This window comes from Lissotriton helveticus, chromosome 5_1, assembly GCF_964261635.1.
Source record: "Lissotriton helveticus chromosome 5_1, aLisHel1.1, whole genome shotgun sequence".
Taxonomy (NCBI): domain Eukaryota; kingdom Metazoa; phylum Chordata; class Amphibia; order Caudata; family Salamandridae; genus Lissotriton; species Lissotriton helveticus.
The window spans coordinates 1,310,346,467-1,310,373,753 of NC_136065.1; the positions used below are offsets into that span (position 1 = coordinate 1,310,346,467).

Sequence of the window (27,287 nt, forward strand, 5' to 3'; positions counted from 1 at the left end):
ACACCAATGGCCAAGTGCCCCCGCACCACCAATCCCACACTTGATTCTGTAGTTACCCCTTTAACGTTAATTTGAATACTATGTGTACTAAGACCGATATCATCTTTAATCAACATGGGAATACAACCAATACAAACATTACTGTGGAAACCATGCTTGTAAATGTTGTTGAAAACATTTTGGACTCTGCTCTATCTCAACTTAAGGAGGCGATCAATAAGAATTTTGACTCATTATGGGGAAGATTACTAAGGATGGATTCTATTATGGATAATCTCAGTGGTATTAAAGAGAATTGGACCCCTGATAATGCGGGGCGGGGTAGCTTGTTAGTATCGACCCTTATAAATCGTGGGCCTAATATGCTATTGCTAAGCTCCACTGTGTATAATGATCCTATAGCACTCAATTTATGTACTGCGGAGATCGTATCAACCCTCCTGTCCCACAGCCCAATTATGATCAAAGGATCACACAAGATATATCCAGAGCTCCTGCTGTTAATACTATAACTTCAGGCAATAGTCATTCTAGACACCCACCCCCTGGTTTTAATCCTAGTTCTGATGCAAGCAACCCAAGTATGGGCCTAACGGCCACAGACCGCATTAAGACCAACAGTATGAGATCCAATGATGATATTTTTAGACTACCCCCAGATGCTTGTCCCTATGTGTTGGTCCTAGCTGGCATTCCTAATCTCACCGGTGATCGGAGGGAGTCTTGGGTAGATCTACGTAATAAGTCAGTAGATTGGTTGGTAAAACATAAAAGATTCCATGCCTCAGATATGAATGAAATTCTTATGGTTAGACGAGTAGGATGGGTTGGCCACTCATCTAAAAACGTTAGCGACAACTGCATTGTTATTAATTTCTGTAAACCCCAAATGGTCCGGCGATTATTAAGTGTCCAAGAGCAATCACTAACATTAAATACTAGTATCAGCGCACTTCCACTGGGTCATTTTTACAAACCCCAAAATACATCTGCTAGGAATGTTCATGTCTTTCTGTTGGGAACTAATAGGTTTCAGGCCCTGTCTAATTTAGATGCCCAAGATTGACAAACACCTAGGCTGGTCGGTCATCCTGATTTTGTTGAGAACACATCAGGCCTTATATCAGTCACCCACATAGATAAGCCAGTTGATTCGCAAACAAAGAATATCCAAACACCTTTATTTACTGATCATTCACAACAGGCAGAAAATTCTATAGGACCTGCATCCTTAGTTCCCACTGATATGCTTGACATCTTGCAAATTCCAATCAAGACTAAAGCTGATACTGACTTGAATGCCTTGAGTTCGAATGTTGCGGGTTTACAGTCAAGGCTAGGTGATGAGGATTGGCTGCGTGTAATATCTGACCAAGATGTAGTAATGTTTCAAGAAACATGGGCAACCCATATTGAACGGTTTCTTTGTTTCAGTATAGTTGCACCCAAGCCCAAATCTGGCCATGCATCGGGGGATTGTTCATTGGGATTAACATTGCTGCTGGAGGGAGTGTCAAGGTTATACCAACTAATAGTTGTAACCTCCAAATACTGAGATATAAAAGGAGAGTTCTTTTTTTATTTGATTAATTTTTATAATAATGATTTTTATTCTACTCCAAATAGGGATTTTATAGAGCTTTTTAATCACATCTCTAATTTAGACAGCCAGCAAGGTTCAGATGGGGCTATTGGGATCCATTTGGGTGGCGATTTTAATGCAAAATTCTCACCTAAATTGTATGGTGTGGATACACCCACCTTAGACCCTGTTTTGTGCAGGGGTGCACAGCTGGACACTTTCCTGAGCCAACATAATCTTATTAACGTCATGGACGTTGTGGGTGCCTTATCTGTTATTAACTACCAAGCACCCACTTTTAGAGGAAGGAATTGTTCCTCAACTATTGATTTTTTTTTTATTTCCCCTTGTCTCGCAGACTGTTTATTGGCTGCTGAGGTCACCGCTACGGATTACGGGGACCATAACCCTCTTAAAATCAATCAATCAATTTAAATTTATAAAGCGCCTGGTTGCACTGACCAGTGCGTCCCCGCGCTGCAGCAAGATCCTGAACCAAAGGAGAGAACAGTGAAAGAATCAGACAATAGTATTATCAGATGGAAAAAGCCATGTTTTGAGCTTTTTCCGGAAAATCGTCTTGGATGGTTCCAGCCGGAGCACCATCGGCAGCCATTTCTAGTAGGAAGCCGCTAAGAACCTAAAGGAGCGTCCGCCCATCCTAGCTCTTCTGATGATAGGTATGCGTACCTGACCGGTACCGCTAGATCTTAAACCTCGCCTGGGAGCATATGGGGTAAGAAGATCATGTAAATAGGAGGGGCCCTTTTTCTGCAGGATACGGTGACTGATACACATTGCTTTAAACAAAACACGTTTCCTCATCGGAAGCCAGTGTAGAGAAGCAAGAACCTTGCTGGATGATGCTCTCTGTAGGAGCATTAAGACGAGACGTGCGGTCGCATTCTGAATGTGCTGGAGTCTCTGAACACACTTGATGTTTGCACTCAGATACAGAACATTCCCATTGTCTAGTCGTGATGTCACGAGGGCTTGAACCATCAACTTTCTTGCTGACACTGGGAGTACATCCAGGGTCTTCCGGAGAGTGCGTAGGACCCCCACACAGTTTCCCATCACTCGCATGGTGTGAGGCTCAAAGGACAGTTTGGGGTCCAGCCATATCCCCAAGTTCTTCTCCTGGTCCTTTGGGGAGGGAGTCTGGCCCAAAGTATTGGGCCACCAGGCAGATGACCAGATCGAGGGGGCCTTTCCTATGACTAAGACCTCTGTTTTGTTACCATTTAGTTTCAGTTTATGGCCATCCAGGACACAAGCTCTTGAAGACACAGTGAAAAATTCTGTGCAGCTTCCACCGGCTCTTGAGACAGGGTCACCACAAGTTGTGTGTCGTCAGCATATGATGCCACACTAACTCAAATAGGACTAAAATAGTCCTGAGATTAGCACCGCGCCCCGTGTTCATTAATGAATGTGGGGCAAGGGATATAATACCATCAACCGACAATCTAAGATTAAAATGGAGGGGTGTCGATAGCTGCAAATTGTTTCAGACATAAGCAGAGGAGAACATGCACTTAATTATCTCATGTTTATCGATCGATGAACCACATCCAAGCGTGATTGAGGATTTCACTAAACTTTGTTTGGCAATTAAAATCCTTTTGTCAAAACCAATCCCCCGAGTAGAAAATTATCCAAGGTGGTTCAACCATGAGTGTTTGGAGGCTAACAGGAATCTACGTAAGGTTCTAACATCCAACTCAAGGTGTACAGCATATGTGAGTATAGCTAGGTGGAGGTATAATATAGCGATTAGTGAGCGGAAGGGCGCCCTCCTTAATAACTGTTGGGAAGCCTTATCTAAGGCCGCCGGCACAAAAAAGGGCAACATATTCTGGTCTGTTGTTAGGGACTTGCGCTCTATGGGTCAGCTACTAACACGTGTTAGCTGTACTATTTTGAGCGAGTCGTGGGAGAGTCATTTCTCTAAAATTTATGCCACGCCATTACAAGGATCAGATCAGTATGAACCCGGCCAACTGTCTAGCTTTCAAATTACTCTGTTAGAGGTGGAAGATGCTATTGATCAGAGCATTGGGAATAAGGCACCTGGCCCGGATGGGCTGCCCATAGATTTAATCAAATGGAAACCAGAGTTCTGGGCCCCACTTCTCCTGAATGTTTTTAAAAATTTACCGTATGCCCCGATGCCGAGCACTTGGGCCACGAGTACTATCGTTTCAATTTTTAAAAAAGGGGATAGATCTAAACCCATTAACTACAAGCCTATTTTCTTGCTCGGTAATACCTTAAAGATACTGGCCAGAGTCTTATATAATAAGATTCTAAAGTGGTCAGATGAAAGCAGTATTTTAGAGCCATGCCAACTGGGTTTTCGTAGTAAGGTTGGGACCAATGAACAGTGTTTAAATCTGATCCTGGTCATTGGGAAATATACTATTGCTCGATCCTCTCCAGTCTATTTGGCTTTTATGGACCTATCGCCTGCTTTTGATTTAGTTAATAGGTCCAAGCTTTGGCCTATTTTATTGGCCTATGGACTGGATGAGCCACTGGTACACTTTTTGGCACATCTTCATAAGTTAAACAACCTTTACAACGCAACTTTTACATCGCAGAGCCTTTACAACGCAACCATTACAACGCAAACTATTACAACGCATTGCTCTGGGGGGCGCTCTAGGACAGGGAATAGGTTAATTTACTATCCAATAACCTTCCCTAGTGTCCACGGGGACTGGAGTTGGAATAGTAAATTAAACTATTTACTATCCAGCACCCCAAAGCACTATGCGTTGTAATGGACTGCGTTGTAATACTTGCTTTGTAAAGGCATGCGATATAAAAGCATGCGTTGTAATGTCATACATCCCTTCATAAAGATCTTAAATCCCAGGTCAGGATCGGCAGGGGGGTGAGGTCTCGGGAGCTATTGGGGTTGGCAGGGGTGTCAGACAGGGATGTGTTTTGGCACCCCAGCTTTTTATTATTTATATTAACGGACTGAATAATTCCCTGAAACCCTTGACCCCACATGTCCCCAGAATTAATGGAAAACCACTACCGGTACTATTATACGCATATGACGCGGTTCTTATTGGCCACACTCCGAATTCTCTGCGTATTTTAGTAAAGACCTTTGTAAATTACATGGGCAGTCTAGATCTATGTGTTCATTTAAAAAAATCTTTTATTATGTCGTACAGACCCGGAAAGCGCCAGCTCAATTCTATCACTGTAGGTAATGAAAAATTGACGTCCACTGGTACCTTTCCCTATCTTGGGATGGTCTTTGCTGCGAACGGCTCATGGACTGAGCATTTGGCTCACTCCAGGAGTAAGTTCTCAAAGGCCATCAATTCTATCCTCAGTCTCCCTCGGCCACAGAAAACAGGTGCTAATTTAGCTATTTTACATTTTTTTAAATTGCAATGTGTTCCAGTAGCCTCGTATGGGGCTGAGGTCTGGGGTATTACGAACAGCCACTGCATCCAGCAGGAAGAAAATAGGTTTTGTAGAAAGCTGCTGTGTGTCCTAATTTCTACTTCTCAATACATTTGCCGTAGGGAACTTAACTTACATTACATCAATGATTTTATTAATGCTCACCCTGCTCTTTTCTGGTTATCAGTCTGGAGGAACCAATCTTCGTCCCTAACCAGAGAAATTATCAGTGACTGTGTTAAATGTGAGAGAGGAATGGATATCGCTTGGCTGTCGGGAGTCTATCAGAGTCTCTGCAGTATTAACAAAGGTAGCCTCTTTTTAAACCCGAGCACAGCCGAAACGTTCCATAAAAATGAGTTAAAAAGTGCACTCTACACATTATATAACACAGGAAGGATTAGTATGGATTAGAAGAAATCCTCTGTATTAAGCTATATGAGCATAGAATTGTACAGGCATCCTTTACCAATCTATCTTACTTTACCAATGACCTATTGGGAAAGGAGCCTTTTATTTCGTTTGAGAGCAGGCACTGTAAAAGTTTTGCTGTTTCCCTTTTGCCTATCAGCCTAACCATGATCACACGCCAGTGAGTGCACAAATTGATCTGCATTTCTTGTTCTTTTGTAAATATTATTTAAAATACGTGAAGTGGCTTTTAACTCCATTTTTAAAAAAGCAGAGACTTGTTTGCTTGGATAAAGCCAACCAGTGGTTACTTACTTTGAACAATGAAGAATTTGTTTTTCGCACCAGCACTTTTTTGAGAATTGCCACCTGAGCATGTAAGATGATGTCCAACCGCTGACATTTTTATCCCTGTATGAATTCCTTGCTAATTGATGAATTGTTATTGTTGCATCACCACAAACTGTTAATTTGATATGGATTTTATTACTATTGTTGTATAATTGCTGTGTTACTGTGCTTTTATTGATTTTTTAGATTCCGAATAAAGTTAATTTGAACTTGAACTGCTTAAGTTTCGAGGCCATGTTAGAAAATATTTGAGTGACGAATTTGGTCATAACAGCTACCATGCCTCATAGTATTTGTGTGGGAGGAGTGTTTATCTGATGCATTGAAAAGGTTGCGGTGGAACTAACTGTGAAAACAGGTGATCTCTCATAGTAAATTTAATACGCTCTGTCCTAATGGCTCCTTATAAAAACAAAAACAAATCCCAATTACTATTGCTGCTCTACCTCCTCCACGCCAATAAAAGTGTGCCTTTCCGATCAGGAAAGTTAATTGAACTAAAGAAGGGAGAATATGTTGATGTGAGGGTTTTTGGCCTGGGCATGAGGATAATTGCGCAGGCACACTGTGGTCAGTTGTGGTCAGTTGTTCAGACAAATGGCACTGGAGTTGATCACGTTCTTCAGGAAATGGAAACCTAGCCCCATTGTGATGAATAGTGTCTTGAAAGACAAATAATATCTATGTTACAATTGGAAGTAGTCTGCATTAATGAGGGGAAGAATATTTTTTATTTTATTTTATTTAACTTGTGAAAAAATATGTTGTACGCGGTCAATCAATATTTTTAAGCAGTATGAGTGAATCTGAAATCCTATCCTATTTAATATGTTCAAGTTGTTGTACTTATTTTCAGGCAAACTATGTAACTGAGACATAATGACACCATAGCACTTCTGTATGCATAGCAGGTTGCTGGTACTGGGTGATTTTAACTTATGGGATAACGACCAACTACACACGGCCTTTCATAACATCACTCAATCTTGTAACAATCTAGGGCTGAAACAATGGATAACTACCCCTACACATATACAAGGAAATATACTGGACTTAATATTTGCTGCGGAGGATCTAATCACTATGGGAACAATTCTACCAGTAGGATGGTCAGACCATCACCTCCTTCTTTTCAACATCCACACCCTGACTAACACAGGACCCATAAATACGCAGACTAGGACCTTTATTGGCCGTGATTGGAAGGGCCTGCAAAAAAAGGAAAGAGAAAGGAAATTTCAACTTCCGTCAAGTTGGGACTTCGTTTAATTCAGAGAGCGATGTCACCACAAATGACCATTCATTATGTAAAGAGATAACCAAGAAACTTGACAATACTGTACCTCTGAAAACAATCAGGAAAAGAGGTAAACCCTCCGCGCCCTGGTATACGGATAATTTGAAAGAACTGAAAAGTGCCTGTAAAAAGACGGAGAAGCTTTGGAGGAAAAATTATTTGGAACAGGAGAAATTGATATGGAGGCTTACAATTGTACAGTATAAGAAAGAAATCACCATAGCCAAAGCAAACCACTTCGCAGACCTAATATTAAACAGCTCTAATAAATCCCGTGATACCTTCAGGATAATCAAAGAGCTATCCCATCCTGCCTGTGCTAACAGCCAAATCAAGCCCTCACAAGAACTATGTGACGGTCTAGCATTATTCTTTCAGGAGAAAATCATTAAAATTATTGAGGGAATGAAAGGTGTTTCTGTCCCTCTAGTGCAGGATAATAGTAATAGCAATCCAGAGAACAGGGAGAAGAGTGTAGGAAATGCAAGGTGTCCCTCTCCAAAGGCCATCTTGGAAAGTTTTGAGCCCCCTACAGAGCAAGAATTCATAAGAATAACCCTTAACACGACATCAGGATCCCCTCTGGACCCTCTACCTCACAAAATAGTAAAGATGTTCGGGGATGAACTCCTCCCAGTGTTGCATCAGTTGTGCAATCAATCTCTTAACACAGGCACCGTACCAAAAGACTGGAAATTGGCGGAAGTCACCCCACTACTAAAGAAACCAAATCTAGATCCGAACTGCCAAAAAAACTATCGACCTATATCGCTCCTGCCATACCCTATAAAGATCATAGAGCGGTGGGTCAGCAGATCACTAACCCTCTTCCTGGAAACTAACAACATCCTGGAAGAGGACCAATTTGGCTTCAGACCAGCCCACGGAACCGAGTCAGCTCTGTTGACAGTTCTGGACGACCTACGAATGAGGGCGGACAGGGGAGAATCAGCAATTCTAATCCTGCTGGACCTGTCCGCCGCCTTCGATACGGTGAGCCACGACATCCAGCTGACAAGACTAAGAAACATCGGAGTCGGGGGAGCTGCGCTCGACTGGTTTCACTCCTACCTGACGGACAGATGGCAGGCAGTAGCTATCCCTCCATACCAGTCAGAGTTTGTTAAAGTTCCACATGGGATCCCACAGGGGTCTGCAATTAGCCCGATACTTTTCAACATATATATGCAACCCCTGATGGGCATCTTCAAGGCTCACGGTATTAGCGTGATCAACTATGCGGATGACACGCAGCTGATGATTTCTCTTGATGGTGCCCATGCAGACTCACTTGAGACCTTTCACACCTGCATGCTGGAAATGACACTCTGGTTAAATCAGAATTCGCTACAATTCAATAGTGACAAGACTGAAATAATGCATTGCACGGTGGGTAGAATCACCAGAAGTCTACCCACGGATTTCTGGCCCCTGGAGTTAGGGGAATCTCTAACCCCAGTGAAATCAGTGAGGAACCTCGGAGTCACTTTTAATGACAGCCTGAGTTTGGAGACCAATGTTAACAAGCAGGTGAGTAGCTGCTTTGCTTTAATGCGAGGACTGCGAAAGCTGCTACCCCTTCTACCAACACAGGTCAGAGCCACTATAGTTAGGAGCACCATTCTCAGCCGCCTGGACTACTGTAATGCCTTATTACTGGAATCCCCTGCCTACCTGATTTCCAGACTTCAGAGTATCCAGGCTGCTGCAGCAAATTTGGCACTTTCTCGAGGGCGAAGATCTTCTACTACTCTCGCTCTGGCGGACTTACATTGGCTGCCTGTACACCAGAGGATCTGCTTTAAATCCCTATGCATTGTCTTTAGGGCAGTGCATGGGCTAGGCCCCCGACCACTTCAAAACAAATTTAAATGGTATGAACCTACCCGGTCTCTTCGATCCTCCTTTTCAAATCTCATAAGTATACCCAGGATCAAGAAAGTCACCTGTGGTGGCAGAGCCTTCAGCATAGCTGCAGCTCACCTGTGGAATAGCTTACCTACTGACATCAGAAAAACAAATGAACTGATGGTCTTTCGAAAAAAGGTGAAAACATGGCTCTTCCCGAAAATCTAACTTACCAGAATCTAATGCTATCCTTCCACCCCTGATGCACAGCGTTTTTCAGCCACATGTACACAGCGCCAGGATGCCCTTAGGGTTGCAGAGCGCTTTACAAATACCATAAATAAATAAATAAAAATATGCAGGCAAAATATATTGTATGAGATTAAGATCCCGAAAAAAGATGCACATTAACTTTATCATTCAATAAAGAGACTGGTATACATTATTTTATTGGCGTATGTTCAGGGCCAGACTGGGTTCTCAAAGCAGGGGTGTAAATGTGAAGCACTACTTCTTTTGTTACTGGGAGCTGATATTGCCGCACCACTGCAAAACCAGCCCCCCAGTAACAAAACTGGCCCCATCCTTCCAGCTTCCCAGGGAAACACCCGATGCATAGTACGGCCAGTCCAGTCCTGCTTATGTGTGAGATGATTTCTTCTATGCGCACATATTAATTAGTCCATGGTTTACCTAGTATACAGAAGCAAGCAAACATATCACATCGTTTGGAACATACATCTATCGTGACCTCTTTGTTTAATGTAGTTTAATATGAAGTCTATCAAAAAACCTTTATCAAAAACTGTTGTTTTAGCAACCTACCTATTTTCAACAGCCTTCATCGGAACATTATTTAAAGCATTTCTGTTCAAACACACACTTGTATGAAGTTCCAATACCTGACATTATTTTATTAAAAACAATGTATGGCCTTTTGCAAAACTATTTGCTGTGATTTACAGCATATCCATTAAGTGAAATAAATAATCCCATTGTCCTTAACTTTACCTTGTAAATATATTTTGAAGGCAAACACCAACTTTACAACTGGCAGCAAATATATTGCCTGTGTGTGTTTGTATGTCCTGACTTAAATAGCCAGAATGTATATCAATTTGATAGCATCTGGAAGTAGTTTACTCCCCTTGTGAAAACATCTTGATACTCTGTAGTACTGAAATTACTCTGCATCAGAACAGTGCTCTTGTGTAATTTTATGTTCACCTCTGCAGAAAAAATAAGAATATAAATGTTTAACATCTTTCAAGCCTGGCTCTGTTTGTAAAAACACCTTGTGTAAAAAGAGCATTTCCACTTTGCAGAACGCAAATACTCACTGTAGGGCTGAAATACCAAAAGCAGATCATACAGGCATCAAACAGATGGGAAGAAACATGGACTCTCAAAACCCCTTACATTTAATTCTAAGGATTTTGAAGATGTTCATGGAGCAGCTTCTTCCTTAACTTTGATTGCTTCCAGGGGCATAGCTTGAGGGGGGGATGGGCAGTGTCCTGTGGAGGCCCCTAGGCAGTGATAGTTTCGGGCCCCCTCGCAAATTAATAAACCAATTTTATTACATAAAATTAAACATTAGCAATTATTGTTAATCAACAAAAATATATTTTTTACAATTTTATTAAACCAACAAAACTTTAAATATTCACTTTCCTCAATTTGTTTGTGGTGAAATCTTTCAGGATAACTTGGAAGTCTACCTTTTGCAAAACGTGGTATTCAGTGGGCATAATTGATTCATTTTTTTCTATCTTTTGGAAACAATTTAAGAAACCTTGATTGTAATTTTCTTCCAAGATCAAATCAATATCATTTTGATCCATTGCCACGGGGTCCCAAAAAGGAATGGGGCCCGTAGGCCGGTGACTATTTTGCCTATTTGGTAATCCGGAACTGGGATGGGGAATTTGGGTAGTTACACCCCCCTAATAAAAATATTTTTTGATAAATAGTTGGCTGGTTTCAAATGGTTTCAGCCGGGCATGGTGAGGGGGTCATCAGATGTCACCAGACATTTTTACGTATACAAAGCTAAAAATGCACACACTCTTGCTCACTCTGTTTTGAAAGTCTTCAAAAATGTTGATTATTTTTACAAAATCTTCTGTTTTCTCTGACTTAGTAGTCCTACCAATCTGCATTCCTCTCACTTTCCACTGCCCCTTAAGCCCCTCTCAAGTGCCCTTCTTGTTTTATAATTATTATTAACATTAAATGACAGCATTGTTGTTGAAAAATCTGAAGCCCACCCCATCTCAATGACCAAGTTACGCCTCTAAATGTCCAAGTCTCAAAATGCCCTTGTTTTAGCTAGTATTTAACTCGTTTAAAATGAATGTCTGACTGCCCTCGTGTCTGCTGCAAGGGCACATCCTATGCCCTTTTTTGGTACCCCCACTACATGACCGAGGTGATAAGAAGTGAGTGGGGGATCCCATTTAAAATTTGGCATTGGAGAGATGTAAGACAGAGAAGAAAGTGTACACTACATTATACAGCCATAATATATAAAGAGAAATCTTTCATAAAATCACAAATATATTATGGCATAGCTGCAGAGTATCACACAGTACTTGGTCTCCCATAGCTCAACTCTTTCATATTCCGGTCCCATTGCATTCAGGGCTAGACAATTAAAGTGAATATATATATCAAACGACGCCAAAGTTCTAAGCAAAACAAAAAAATGCTCTTCCTGTGGAAACTCGGTCCTAACTATAGCTACCTACTGGCGACCGCCAGTAGGATATATATATCATAGTGTCATGTGATCAAGGCTTATTGCCGAAACGTTATGGCGACAGCTGAATAAAGATTAACAGCATCCAAGAAAGTTTGGTCCGTGTCTGTGTTCGCAGGCGTGGTCGTGGAAGAACGAGTGCGCGCGGAGACGGAGGCTGCCTCATATATATATATATATATATTTAGCTCAAGCTCCTCTCGGTTAGCAAGAAAAGAAAAGCAGCACTCAAGGAATCAGGATGCACGGTGATTTATTATTAAGGGGAAAAAAGCACACACTATATATATTGCAAATGGTTCCCTTTTGCTGGATTATACTGCATTTCTCGGGCGGTGCGGACCTATGTATAAACGACAGAGCCACACCGTATTCATATCTCTCTCAAACATTTGAAACACCAAGCTAGGTCGCACATATGGGTGAAATCATCGGTAATTTTATTGGTTTGCAACTCGTCCAATCGCCTACTCTACCACCAAGTGGGGCAAAGAGTGGCATGTTCCAGGTAATGTATTGTTGTGCTACGTAAAATTGCTTAATGCAAGGGTTACAAAGAAAAGAAAGAAATCACTTGTGCGCCAGTGCGCTCACTTGTGTGCCAGTGTGTTACAATGCCGTATGACCAACTCACCTTACTGGCTTATTAAGTTGCCTACCATGTGCTTGCCTATAACACAGACAGTGGGTTATTAGTGCAAAGAGGTCATGTGTACGCCAGTGCGTTACAATGAGAGTTGGTACAACACGCTCTGGTGTCACAAAATAGTGCCCGCCTCATGCATGCCTTCAATGAAGGCATGCATGAGGCGGGCACTATTTTGTGACACCAGAGCGTGTTCAATACAAGCAATAGGCTATTTATGCAAAGTCCAAGTGCCCGTTACAAATACTCTGATCGTAGTTGTGGGCAAGTGCCCCAAAGTCCTCATTCAGTCAACAAATCTAAACCTAACAGTGACCAATAAGTGACAAGTAACAATCTTACTTATGTGACGAATGTGCAGTCATATCGGATGAAAAGGGTAGGTTGCCCGTGCTGGTGAAATTTGTTTGTGAATGGGCACCTTCCTTTTACCCTGTAAAAGCAAAGAAGAAATAATGTGTTAGAAAAACAATAATAATCAATGATTAAAATAAGGGTGCGGCAATCAATGTTAATACTGTGAATTGAAACTAGGTGCTAGTTGAGCCTTAAAAACTGCACATCAATACATAGGATAAGTAGAGCAGAAAAATATACTTTTCATTACACTACAAGAGAGATACAGAAATAGCTTCACTCTAATAAACACAGCAATACAATACTGACAATTAAGACCCTTTTCTTAGGTGAATGGATAACTTCCCATCCATATTTAATCCTCCCGGGTTTTCAGTTTGAAAATCTATGATGTAACGAGATTCTCGCTGCCTGAGTGTGAGGACTCTATCACCCCCTCTCGAGTTCTTGGGAATGTGCTCTAGGATAAGAAAACTCAGTTTGGACGCATTTGAGAAATGTTTGTTTTCAAAATGCCTCGCCACTGGGTATTTAGGGTCACGATTGTTGATGGCCCTGAAATGTTCCAAGACCCTCTTTTTGGCAGGGCATGTTGTGCTGCCTATATACCATAGCTTGCAGGGGCACTCAATAGCGTAAATGACAACGTTCGTGCTGCATGTTAGAAATTGGGTGATTTTCCTTGTTATGCCGTTGTATGTCAGATCACCTCTGTATTTGCTGTGTCTGCATGCCTTGCAATGGCCACAAGGATAGAATCCAATGAGGCCATGCCCCGTGGGGGAGGGATAGTGTGTGATGTCATTCCTGACCACTAGATCACGAATATTTCCATTTCGTCTATAAGTGATAGTTGGTCTTTCAGATATACTACCACCTATGATGTTATCACATTTCATAATGTCCCAGTGTTTGGATAGTATGTGTTTCACTTTGTGTGATTCTGTGTTGCATAGGCAATTACATTATTTTCATAGGGTGCGTGAATAGAGCACCATGATGAACATAAATGATAGAGTTACGTATTCATGCACCCAATGAAAATTAGGTAATTGCCTTTACCAGCAAATGCAGTACAATGATAACAAATAAAACGTGTATATTTTATTTTTCGGCATTATTACATGTCATTTACCTAGCATTACCTTTGAGAATAATAGGTTGCAATGATTTTTTTACAATTCTAAGATGACCGCTAAACACTGTGGTAATCGGAGACATTATGATGCATTGTCCTTTGTTGATGTTGTTTTCTGAAAACTTTATCAATCAATCAATCAATCAATCAATCATAGCATTTATATAGCGCACTACTCACCCGGCGGGTCTCAAGGCGCTGGGGGGGGGGGTGGGTCTGCTACTGCTCGAACAGCCAGGTCTTGAGCTGCTTCCTGAAGGCGAGGTGGTCCTGGGTCAGGCGGAGGTGGGTCGGAAGGGAGTTCCACGTCTTGGCGGCCAGGTGGGAGAAGGACCTTCCTCCTGTGGTGGCTCTTCGGATGCGGGGGACGGCGGCGAGGGCGCGGTTGGTCGATCGAAGCTGGCGTTTGGGAACGTAGAAGTCGAGGCGGCTGTTGAGGTATTCTGGGCCTTGGTTGTGTAGGGCTTTGTGTGCGTGGGTGAGGAGTCGGAAGGTGATTCTCTTGTTGACTGGGAGCCAGTGCAGGTCTCTCAGGTGCCCGGAGATGTGGCTGTGGCGGGGGATGTCCAGGATGAGTCGTGCTGAGGTGTTCTGGATCCGCTGGAGTCTCTTCTGGAGTTTGGCGGTGGTTCCGGCGTAGAGGGAGTTGCCGTAGTCCAGACGGCTGGTGACGAGGGCCTGGGTGACCGTCTTCCTGGTCTCGGTGGGGATCCATCGGAAGATCTTACGTAGCATGCGCAGGATGTTGAAGCACGAGGAGGAGACGGCGTTGACTTGTCTGGTCATGGAGAGGGAGGAGTCCAGGATGAAGCCCAGGTTGCGTGCGTGGTCTGTGGGTTTGGGTGCGCTGCCCAGGGCGGGGGGCCACCAGGAGTCGTCCCAGGCGGAGGGTGAAGATCCCAGGATGAGGACTTCCGTCTTGTCCGAGTTCAGTTTCAGGCGGCTGTTCATCATCCACTTGGCAACGTCTGTCATCCCTTCGTGTAGGTTGGCTCTGGCGGTGGCGGGTCATTGGTGAGGGGGAGGATCAGCTGGGTGTCGTCGGCGTATGAGATGATGTTGAGGTTGTGCTGGCGTGCGATGGTTGCGAGGGGGCTCTTGTAGACGTTGAAGAGTGTTGGGCTGAGCGAGGAGCCCTGAGGGACGCCGCAGATGACTTCGGTGGCCTCCGATCTGAACGGGGGAGGCGGACTCTCTGTGTCCTTCCGGCGAGGAAGGAGATGATCCACTCCAGTGCCTTCTCCTGGATTCCGACGTTGCTGAGGCGCTGTACTAGGGTACGGTGGCAGACAGTGTCGAAGGCCGCGGATAGGTCCAGGAGGATGAGGGCCGCTGTTTCCCCGTTGTCGAGCAGGGCTCGGATGTCATCGGTGGCTGCGATCAGGGCGGTCTCGGTGCTGTGGTTGGCCCAGAAGCCAGACTGCGAGAGGTCGAGGGAGCCGTTCGTCTCGCGGCCACTTGCTTGTTGACGGTCTTCTCGATGACTTTCGCCGGAAATGGGAGCAGCGAGATGGGGCGGTAGTTCTTGAGGTCGGTGGGGTCGGCTGATGGCTTCTTAAGTAGGGCGCTGAGTTCGGCGTGCTTCCAGCTCTCCGAGAAGGTCGCGGTGTCGAAGGAGGTGTTGATGATGTCCCGCAGGTGGGGTGCGATGACAGCGTCGGCCTTGCTGAAGACGTGGTGAGGGCAGGGGTCTGTCGGAGATCCGGAGTGGATGGAGTTCATCGTGTGGACGGTGTCTTCGGTGCTGATCGGGGTCCAGGCGCGGAGGGTGGTTGTGGGGGGCGGTGGTTCGGTCGTGGCGTGCGTCGGTTGAGTGCTGAAGCTGTTGTGTATGTCCGCGATCTTGTTGTGGAAGTAGGAGGCGAGGGAGTTGCAGAGGTCTTGCGAGGGGGTGATGTCGTTGTTTCCGGCGTTGGGGTTGGAGAGCTCTTTCACGATGTTGAAGAGTTCCTTGCTGTTGTGTGCGTTGTTGTCCAGTCGTTCCTTGAATGCGGTTTTCTTGGTGGTGTGGATCAGTTGGTGGTGTTTTCGGGTGGCGAGCTTGAGGGCAGTCATGTTGTCTGGTGTTGGGTCTCTGCGCCAGGTTTTCTCGAGTGCTCTGCATTTCTTCTTGGAGCTCTTGAGTTCGTCGTTAAACCATGGTGCTTTCTTGCTGCCGGGTCAGCTCGGCGGGGTCTTCAGAGGGGCGAGGTCGTCTGCGCAGTCGCTGATCCATTTCGTGAGGTTGGTGGCCGCTTGGCTGGGGTTCGTTGTGCTGGTCGGAGGGTTCATGTTCAAGGAAGTAGCGAGCTGGTCTGCAGTGATCTTGTTCCAGCTTCTGCGGGGAACCTGTTGCTGGTGGTGGTGGAACGTGGTCCTTCTGAAGCTGAAGTCGACGCAGCTGTGGTCCGTCCAGTGGAGTCCGGTGGCGTGGCTGAAGGCGATGTCCTTGCTGGAGGAGAAGACGGGGTCGAGCGTGTGTCCGGTGTAGTGGGTGGGGGTGGTCACCAGTTGCTTGAGTCCGAGGTTGGCGAGGTTGTCCAGCAGGGTGGTGGTGTTGCGGTCGTTGTTGTTCTCCAGGTGGAAGTTGAGGTCCCCGAGGAGGATGTAGTCGGCGGAGGGGAGGGGGGTGCGGGCTGATGAAGTCGGCGATGTCTTCGCTGAATTGTGTGCGTGGTCCCGGGGGTCTGTAGATGAGGGTGCCTCTGAGGGTGGTCTTGGGGTTGGCGTGAATCTGGAAGTGCAGGTGTTCGGCGGGTGCGAGTGTATCGTCGGTGTCGGTCGTGATGCGGATGGTGTTCCTGTGGATGATGGCGATGCCTCCTCCTGTCTGGTTGACGCGGTCTCTCCGGATGATCTTGTAGTCGTCCGGGATGGCGATGGCGATGTCGGGCGCTGAGGAGGCGTTCATCCAGGTTTCCGTGAGGAAGGCGACGTCTGGGGCTGTGTTGTCGAGCAGGTTCCAGAGCTCGACGGCGTGTCTGTGGACGGAGCGGGTGTTGAGCAGGATGCACTTCAGGTGGGTGCTGCTGGAGTTCGGCTTGGTGGGTGCTGGTGTGGCGTGGGTCCGGTTGCAGGTGAACTTGCAGGAGTGGCAGCTGAAGGGTCCGTGGGTGCGTCTCGGTGTGGCTTGGTAGCAGCCCGGAGTTCGGCCGGTGTTGAGTGCGTTGAGTTCGGTGGCGTTGTAAGTCCGTCGGGTCGGCTTCCGTCGGTGGGGGCCAGGGGTCCTGGCACTGGGCGCGGTCCAGGCGCGGACAGGCGCAGACGGGCTTACCTTTGGCGCACCTTCGGCGCTCAATCGGTGCTCCCGCTGCGCGCGTCCGCTGCGCGGTCGCTCTGGGGGCGTCATAAGAAGGAGCCGGGAGGGCGGGTCAGCTGGGTGGCGGGAGCGGGGGGGGCCAATGGACAGGAGGGGGGCGGGGTAGAAGGAGGTCTGTGGCGGGAAGGGGGGCTGGGGCGGCTCAGTGGCAGGGAGCGGCACCCAAGGTAGGTGAGCAGAGGGGGGGAGCAGGGGATAGTGGCGGCAAGGCAGGAAGGCAAGCGACAGGCAACACAGAGGTAGGGCAGCACAGGTGTCAAAGGCTGACACGGGGGGCACACAGAGGGGGCACACAGAGGCGGCACTGGGGTCAGCAGCGAGGCGGCCGGGGGGAAGTCCCACGAGGCGGCAGCGAGGCGAGGCAGCAGAGCAGGGTGCAGGAGCAGCGGAGTGGGGGTGACCTCACCTGAACAGGCTCAGCGGTCACTCCTAGTCCAGGGGGGCTGGGGCGGCTCGGTGGCAGGGAGCGGCACCCAAGGTAGGTGAGCAGAGGGGGGGGAGCAGGGGGTAGTGGCGGCAAGGCAGGAAGGCAAGCGACAGGCAACACAGAGGTAGGGCAGCACAGGTGTCAAAGGCTGACACGGGGGGCACACAGAGGGGGCACACAGAGGCGGCACTGGGGTCAGCAGCGAGGCGGCCGGGGGGAAGTCCCACGAGGCGGCAGCGAGGCGAGGCGAGGCAGCAGAGCAGGGTGCAGGAGCAGCGGAGTGGGGGTGACCTCGCCTGAACAGGCTCAGCGGTTTATCAGTGACTTTCTTTACGTGCACTTCACACGTGATCAAGCCACAAGGTGAAACGCGTTGAGTGAATAAACTGGATAACGGATTTTGAGTGTCCTGATTTCTTCCCGAGAGCGTAATTATTGACTTTGTTTGGTGATATATATATGTCATGTGATCAAGCCTCCTTGGAGGTGAAACGCGTCATGGCGGCAGCGCTGGCATTAATTGAATAAACCACGCTTTGCACCAGCAACCCTTGGGTCGACTCTTCGTCATTTGGCAACTCGGCAGTATGATTCTGTGGTGTATGACGAACTACATGGATATATATATATATATATATGAAGATGAAGGATCACAAGAAAACAACAGCTTCAAACAGCTCTTTTGCCTCTGCACCCCCATCCTTAATATGCAGTGGGACATGAGGTAAAGTGTTTCCTCATTTGCATGGCGCCATGCAGACGCAAATGAAGAAACACCTGCTTGTAATCTTGTCACTCATGATGCTTTTTGAAAATTCAGCTGTGTCATCTGTGCAGCCACTGAGCTTACCATCTTGAAACTACCTGAGGAAGGCGGAAGCTGAAACGTTGTAATGGAAATATATATTTTTGTTCTTCAGTATATCTATCTGTTTGAGTCACTTCTTTCTTGGATATATATATATATATATCAAACAAATATGGCTCAAATATCTTGCGGTCCCATGGCGCTCTCACCACCGGTGTCGGGCTACTAAGCAGAGCCCCGCTTTTCAAATATTTACCACAAATCCCTTTAAAAAGGGAATTAGTCCGCACTCACAAAGAGATTCTTCCCAAACTTCGGATTTATTAGTCAAAGGTTTCAGCAGATAAAGTTACAAACCAACGCGTTTCGCAACACACAGTTGCTTGTTCACGGTAAGGTAACCTATACACAAGCCCCTCCTATATTCTTTCAGGACCCGCCAAACACAATCTGATGCTGACCTTACTTCCTGTTCATTCACAGGAAGTAAGTTGGGAAATGTAGTTATTAACTTTCACTTTCTCCGTTATTCATGAAGATATGTACATTTACTTTCGAATTTTTTTTGCATGCACACCTATTAACAAATATATTCTTTCATATATTCGTATTCGTGTTACGTATAAATACCAAGGTGTGTACTGTTCATATTCACATAGTTTGCCTCATATTTTCTTGGTTTTGCAAACATAATTACATAACAACAACAAACATTTTTGTTGTTTACCCTTGCAATGTTACCAATCAAACCCTCTGGTGGGCAACAATCATTAATGCATACTGGTCTAAATTATGTTACCTGTTTAGGATTTCTAATCATCTGTCATCATGCCCTCCAGTGGGCTAATATGTATACATTACACACACACAAACATGCAACCTGTATGTTGAGCTACATTTACTAACTTATTTTATATATATACTCTATTTCAAGTTGGTGAAGTCATCTTCTACCATCAATGAGTGTATGAAAGAATTTTAATAAACACAATCCATGCACAATTAATAATATCAGAAAACTCAGTCCATGCACAATAAAGAACAATGTATAGGTGACATGGCTAAAGGCAGGTGCAATGAGTGACTACATCTACCTGCAGGGGATGCCTGGAGGGTCCCTGCAGTTCCCTATCCCCTTCTGAGGGATGCCCTCAGGTAGCACTCTGACTTTGTGACACCTCTGTGGTACTCAGTCAGCATGCCTTCAAACAGCTCTTTTGCCTCTGCACCCCCATCCTTAATATGCAGTGGGACATGAGGTAAAGTGTTTCCTCATTTGCATAGGGCCATGCAGACGCAAATGAAGAAACACCTGCTTGTAATCTTGTCATCTCAAAATATGTGATGGCATGATCTGTAGTATAGAAGAGGCCCTTACAGATATCTGCTGTCCCTTCTACAATACCAAACTTTGCTGGAGTGCAAGAATCAGTCTTAAATTCCCTGTGAACCCCTGGGTACTTATTGTAATACCGTCCCTAATGTAACAGTCCAGCATGTCTAAGATAGGTCAAATAACCAAGTCTTTAAAGCTTTATGGAAGGAGAAGTTATTGTTTACACCCCTGATGGAAATAGGCAGTTTAGCACAATTATTAGCCGCCAAGAAGAAAAAAGAGCAACCACCCAGTCCGCCACGTTGAAGTCCCCCAAAGTATCTCACTGAGCTGGATCTAAGTGATTAAGTTTCTAGGTGTGACTTGAGAAAGAGAGTACCTGCATTGCTTCATGCTACATTACAAAAATCTAGATGCTCAAAGGTATCAGTTTCCTAATAGTCAGAAAGTGTAGTTCTTTGAGATGATTAGCAATATAGGATTTTCTTAGGAGCACTGGTACTAGTCAATCCATTGGTGTTTGAATAACTTGCATTAAAATTACAACATCATTTGGCAGGTCCAAGTACATGCCATTGCAAAAGTGTACGGCGAAGGCCTGAATAACATTGTTCCTGGTTGAAACTTGAAACATGCACCAGAGGGAGCATTTTTTCCGCGAACACTGCCAAATAAGTAGCAGCCTGAAGTCCATATTGAGACCTGAGGTTTAAACGACAAGTCATCAAACATAATACCCAGATTTCGTGCATGTGGAATTGGATTTGGGGGCACCGTGAATAAGTCCAGTTGATTTTAGCAGCATGAACTTGGTTAACCTCAGGTTTATCTGAGTTCATTTATTGTGGTCTATATGCCATCCAGGGAAATATACAAAAAAGCAATGGATGGAATGATTGAATAAATCTCAGCCACTGGTAATTACGTGGAGCCGCATCTCAGGCCATTGTTATTTTGTGCACCATGCCATCCAAGTTTTGACCAACACATATGCAAATCAAGGTAGACCCCACTCCAGCAGGAACAGTCTAGCCCGAACTGACAGGCCAGGTCCTCTCTGAACCAGAAAATAAGCAACCAAAACCTGTTATCTTCCATCCAGGTTTCATTACCACTGTGAAAGGTCTCAGTGAATTACTCCATAGTATGCCAGGAGTCAAAATAAGAAAAGATAGTTGTTTATTGTCACCGTAGCAAAACAATCTGAACACAATAGTCTAATAAGGTCAGCAAGAGGATGCAAACATACATTAAATAATTTAGGACGCTGTGAGGAACCCTGAAGGAAATGATCAAAAAGAGGAACAACAGGAGGATGGACACAGATTGTCCCTATGCTGAAGAAATTATTTCAGCTAACCCAGGGCACTGGCTTTTACTCGCAGATCGAACAGCCATTTTAAAACAATGGTGTAGAAGTCTGTCTAAAAGTTGGCAAAAGATCCAAAAGAATCAAAACTGATGATTCCTCAGACCAAGGCTAATCTTATATCATCAAGGTTAGCCATCCAAAAGTTGTGTCTCCATGGCCAGCTTGGTTGGAATCAGAAAGAGAGTGATTCTCTATGTAAGTTTAAAAGCTGGGCATTCACCCTGCCATCATTGATTTTGGCTAACAAATGAACAAATTATACTTGCACTTGTTATGAATGGTGGTGTCTGAATCAGCTTGAGTATGGAGTAACAGTTGGCAAGTGATAAATTACATGAGTCCATAAGGAAATGCATTTAACCATCAGCAGATAATTTGAGGAGGTGGTTGCTGGTGGGGGCCACCGGCACTCAATTTTGGGGGACCAACACTTATTTTTTTGCATCAGACATTTACTGACAGCAAGAGAGGGAAAAGCAAACAAAGCAGAGAGCCAGAGGAAGAGAAACATAGCAAAATTGTCATAAAGAAAGCAGGAACCTGCACATGTGTGATAACTGGGCAGAGCATGCCTGGTTGTGGGTTAAAGAGGCATGAGGGTGAATTCAAAACGATGCAGTTTCTTAATTGCACCAGCTGCTGGCTTTTGAGCAGAGCTTTGGGCACTGGCACTCATTCTTTTACAAATTAAGCACTGGGAGCATGGACCCAGTGGAGTCAACGATTTTATATTCAACAATTATGAATTAACTAAGCAAAACAAAAGCAGATCAACTCTGGCTTAAAAGTAGTGGATATCCTGGTAAGATAGAAAATGGAGCACACTTCTGATCGGTTTCAGCATAGAGAAATCTTGTTTGGTTTGGTTTTCACGTGGCTGTAAGGAATCAGAGATGTTGGATCTGAGACAGACAGACCTAGACAATTCAGAAACCCTTTGAAATGCATCTTTGAACGAGTCTAGATGTGTAAAAAAACGACCAGAAAAAAACTGGACCAAGCTTTCAAAATAGCGTTGTTGTTATATACTCTGTGAGCTTTAATATATTGGTTTCTAGTGGAAATGGGAAACGGCCTCTACAACGAAGCCGTTTCCACGAAATCATTTACCACGCATGCACTACAACGCATGCGTGTTACAACTAAAGGCTTTACCACGCATACCTTTACTACGAAATACGTAGTAAAGGCATGTGTGGTAAATGAAAAGAAAAACGAAGGGGGGTTTGGGGGGTCTCCCCCATAAAAAAAAAGAGCTGGGATAAAAAGGGGGGTTGGGGGGGTCTCCCCCCCAAAAAACAAAACTAACCTGAGGAGCCGAAGCTAAAGCCGCAGCTATCAACGTCGTTAGGGAGGAAACGGAAAGTAACTTCCGCTTCCTCTTAACGACGTACGTCCGACGTAACCAGAGAAGATGGAGGGAAGGCGAGTTAAAAGGTAAGGGGTATTTTAGTAAAATACATATATATATATATATTAAGGGTTAAGGGTAAATATAAGGAATGAGGCTGGGGGAATGTAAGGGGAGAGTTTTAATCTTTATCAAGAGTATGCCCTCACCATGCATACATTTACAACAAAAAACGGTGTAAATGTATGCGTGGTAAAGGAATATTCGAGGTAAAGGTTAAGCGTGGAAAACGAATTCCGTTATAACGCATGCGTGGTAAAGGCATGCGTTGCAACGGAATTCGTTGTAACGTCATACATTCGTGGAAATATCATAAGTGCCACTCAAAAAGTGCACTGTTTGATTACGTCTAAGCTTGAGCAGTGATGAGCTGGTTTAAAGTAAGCTGCTATGGGGCGTTTCCACATAGAACACGAAACCCACAGAGTCTAAGTCTAATGCAATCCAGATATTTCATGTGAAGGCTACTCCAGAGGGATCAGAAAGAAAAGAAGGGAGGTTAGCTAGGATAGCAGAAAATAACTTAGCTGTTGGTTTAGCTCCAGATCTTTTTCAGTTGTTTCTGAATGCCAGTTGGAGGTGCCAAAATTAAAACAGCTTAAACTTAACAAAGGTGTTGTCAGTCCAGGGGGAAAAAAGACTACCTTTGGAGTAATTAAAGTAGAGCTGCCAGTGTAAATGTGGTTGTGCCCATCCTTACGAATAGAGACCAAACATGTCGAACCATATAAAAAGTAGCACAGCCCTGCGCCAGATTACTGGTACGTAGATAACTAGCATAGCCCACCCACATTAAAATCACCAAGCAATACATACTTAGAAGCTTTAAACGAAAAAGGTCGCCAAGAAATGAACATGTGAGGAACCAAAATACTCTGCAGTCTCAGGATGTCAGTAAGCTAAAATAGCTTAGCTTCAACTTGTGCACCCCCGACTCTCCAAAAACAGAAGTGATAGGAGACACAGTTGAGCCACATTTGCTTATTACAGCAAACATTTCTCCCTTATGACCCAGGCGGTCCAAGCAACGAATCCAATACCATCTTGGTATTGCCCACACAAGATCAGGGACTAAAACACCATGAAGCCAAAGCCATGTTTCAGGGTCAAACAGTATCTCGGCTTTAGATCTCTGGATAAAATCACAGACATCAGTTTTATGGTTTCCTAAGCAAAGGATATTAACTAAAGCACCAGGTAGTTATCTAAGGGAAGTCTCATTGGGTCCTATCTCTGAACATAGGTAGGCCTCGATATGTTCAGCAGAACAATGCCCGAGACCTGGTTCTGTCCAGCAAAGTGGTGCCCGGCAAGGTGGAGATGTCCATCGTACCTGTTAAGTAGTCCCCTTATCTATGTCTTTTGCACTAAAAATTAATTATGTGACCCTGCTTTTAACCTCTTTTCTATACTACTAGAGAAGATAGTCATATGCACGTTGCATCACAACTTCTGATATTGCACTACTTTATTGTTTCATAATATTCGAAGAACTCTTTGAAGTAGCATTTAAGGCTTATCAAAAATAGTCCTGACAGTCCTGATACTCTTGAGCATTGTCCTCTATTGTATGGCAGCAATGTTCACCATCCTTTACTACCGTGCACATGTGATAATTCTGTGGTCCATTCAGACTCTATTGAGGAAAATGTGCTTTCACTCTACTTTAATGAAACAACGACTAGTGCCTCCCTTCAAAGATCACATAACATCCCTCCTTTTCAAAACTGAGAATAAAATGTATGTTCCCCTTGCAATATCTGTTTACCAGAGTATTTTCCCAACTTTATAGTACAGTAGAAGCTTTCTTATGTTTTACTCACAATTTCTTTAAGGTGTAATAGTTATTGACTAATATTTGCCAAAGGTTTCGATGGTTCAGCATGCAATAACTCCCAAAATCTGAATCCATGTGAGACGACTTAGTCTGTTGGCTTTTTGAGGTCAATCAAATGAGTCTCATTGACTTGGGTATCAATATGAATCTATTTTCTGTCAGAATGACCATGATACCCCAATGGATGCATGTGTACATTTGAAATACGCCTGCTATCTTTATCAAGTAATATCTGCATTAACTTTGCCCTGTTGGTATAAACTTAACTTGTGTTTGTTTATTCTTCTAGGTGCCTAAAGTAATGTCCATGCTTCACTACACTCTGATCATAGCTTTTCTGATCGGCATCCAGGCTGCACGAAAGACAGAAGACCATGCTCCAGCAGGGTCTGCAGCAGCACTCAACAGTACTCACATTACTCACCGGACTAAAGTGCTAAAGGGCACCAAAGGTATTCAGGAACCATCACAGCACAGCAAGGGAAAGCTGCACCACCATGGAAGTGCACACTCCCAAAACATTACTGTGGACCCCAAACTCTTCAAAAAGCGGCGCTTTCGCTCTCCACGGGTGCTGTTTAGCACTCAGCCCCCTCCATTGTCCGAGGATGTGCAGACCATGGAGTACTTGGATGACAATGAGTCTCTCAACAGAACTATTAGAGCCAAGCGGACGGTGCATCCTGTGCTCCACCGCGGGGAGTACTCAGTGTGTGACAGTGTCAGCATGTGGGTCGGAGAAAAAACCACAGCCACCGACATCAAGGGGAAAGAGGTGACGGTGCTGGGAGAGGTGAACATCAACAACAGTGTTTTCAAACAGTACTTTTTTGAGACCAAATGTAGGGATCCTAAGCCCGTCTCCAGTGGATGCCGGGGGATTGATGCTAAGCATTGGAACTCCTACTGCACCACGACACACACCTTTGTGAAGGCTTTGACCATGGAAGGGAAGCAAGCAGCATGGAGGTTCATCAGGATTGACACTGCATGTGTGTGTGTGCTCAGCAGGAAAACAGGCCGATCCTAGCCAGGGATGGGCCCTTCTCCACACCACCCTCCCAGCCCCCCTACCTCAGCCTGTAAATTATTTTAAATTATATGGACTGCATGGTATATTTATAGTTTATACAGTTAAAAAGAGACTTGTTATTTATTAAACTGTTTTTGAAATTCTGTGTGTCTAGTCGTCTTCATTATAGTCGCAGACAATTCTACTAGCATTGCACTGTTGGATGGGCATTCGCAAGAACGTTTGTTGTGTTCATTATTTCTGCTGCACATGGTGTCACCCTCTGTCATGCAATATCAGATTGACTCACAAGAGTTTTTTAGCAAATAGAATTAACTGCACTCTAGTGTGCATTCACGACTGTGCAGCAGACAGAAGTTGGTTCAAGTGAATGCTTGGAGAAGGTGAAAGTAAAATTCTGGACTGTGGCTAGTTTCCAAAGAGATACACATTATGAGTGGGATTCACAGATATTTCTACCACCAAAGTTCAGCTTGATGATCAAGAAAAGTACTGCACGAATGAAAATTACAACAACCGAATCAAATAATCAGGAGAGGTGGAACTGTACATGTATAAGATGCATTTCCAAGTCCATGAAATCAGCCAGTATTGTAAATAAGTGAGAATCTCAAGGTTAGGAACAATATGGCGAATTGTCTGGCTGGTTTAGCCTCCAGAAGTAGATGAACACCTACATTCTTCCTGACGATATTCACCCTTGCAGACAGCTTCTGATGCAAAGAACTCATTGCAGGGTGCATGTTACAAATGTGGTACTCTGAAAGGTAAGAATAAGTGTTTTCCACGAATTGGAAAGAAATATAACACCCCACGTTTATGGGAGGTGTAGATGAAGGTGTTTAACTAATAGGAAATATATTCAGCTTAATTTGGGAACAAGTTGGTAAAATACTTGCAGAGATCTCCGCCTGGACTAGTTTTACTACTTTTTTCAATTCACAAACAATTCCAGGAGTATGCCTAAAAGGCTTCATTGGGTGCAGGTTTCCAGACGTACTTAAAGGAATACCATGTGACTTTCCCTACAGGAGCCAATTCACATTGTACAGAGTCCCCCATTGGGGAGATCTCTTTACGGGGGAGAGGATGCCATGTGCAAATACTTTCAAAATAATCATTTCCATGAGAAATATTTCGTCTCCATGAAGAATGTCTTTCCTCTATATTCTTTGCAAATGTGAAGGCGAGTCATTCCCATTCCAACTCCGGATTTTAGGTGGTCCTGTATTGGAATACGTTTCCAATTCTTGCCAACATGGAGTTTGGTAATGGCCACAATAATACAATTCTATGAGCGTTGGTAAACTAACAAGCTTAACCTTTTCTTGTTTTTATTCTTTAAAAAACGTAACACATTTACAGTGAAGACTGCCACGAGTTTCATCTATAAAAATTGACTTCTTGAGGGCTGTAATGCAATCTGTGCATAAATATATATTTTATCTCAATAAAAACACATACAAGCACATAAAGGACAACACATGTGATGCCACATAGCACCAATTGGCACTTTAAATAAGCAATACAAAAATGTAATTCCCTAAGACATTCCTCCCAATAAGCTACACATAACAATACAAACGACATAAATGTGCAAATCAATAATCACTGTTAAAATACTAGTACACAGTAATTGGGACTTCTATTAGAAACAATAAGCGACACGTAACAATACAAACGGCAGAAATTTGCAAATCAATAATCACTGTTAAAATACTAGTACACAGTAATTGGGACTTCTATTGGAAACAAAAAACAATCTCCTGCGGCCTCTGAATATGTGATATGTTTATCATATTTCAGTGCATAATGTTTCCTTACCCCATAGCTGGTATTGCGGAAAAGGCAAATAAGGCAATGGAAAGGGGTAGAAAGAAAACACATTAATCCTTTTGGTCCCATTCTCACTCCTACTATAATACAAAGTTGATATATTTTTTGT

General features: G+C 44.3%; 1 protein-coding gene across 2 annotated transcripts in view; it reads left to right on the top strand.

Annotated features, from left to right (window-relative positions):
• Nucleotides 1-25,449, top strand: part of NGF (nerve growth factor) — a 350,749-nt gene extending 325,300 nt beyond the window's left edge. For both annotated transcript variants that reach the window (XM_078641234.1, XM_078641235.1), the window contains exon 3: nt 24,599-25,449. In XM_078641234.1, the coding sequence (XP_078497360.1) occupies nt 24,611-25,339 (729 nt within the window). In that variant the 5' untranslated portion in view covers nt 24,599-24,610 and the 3' untranslated portion in view covers nt 25,340-25,449. The remainder of the gene's footprint in view (nt 1-24,598) is intronic.
• Nucleotides 25,450-27,287: the final 1,838 nt, after the last annotated feature.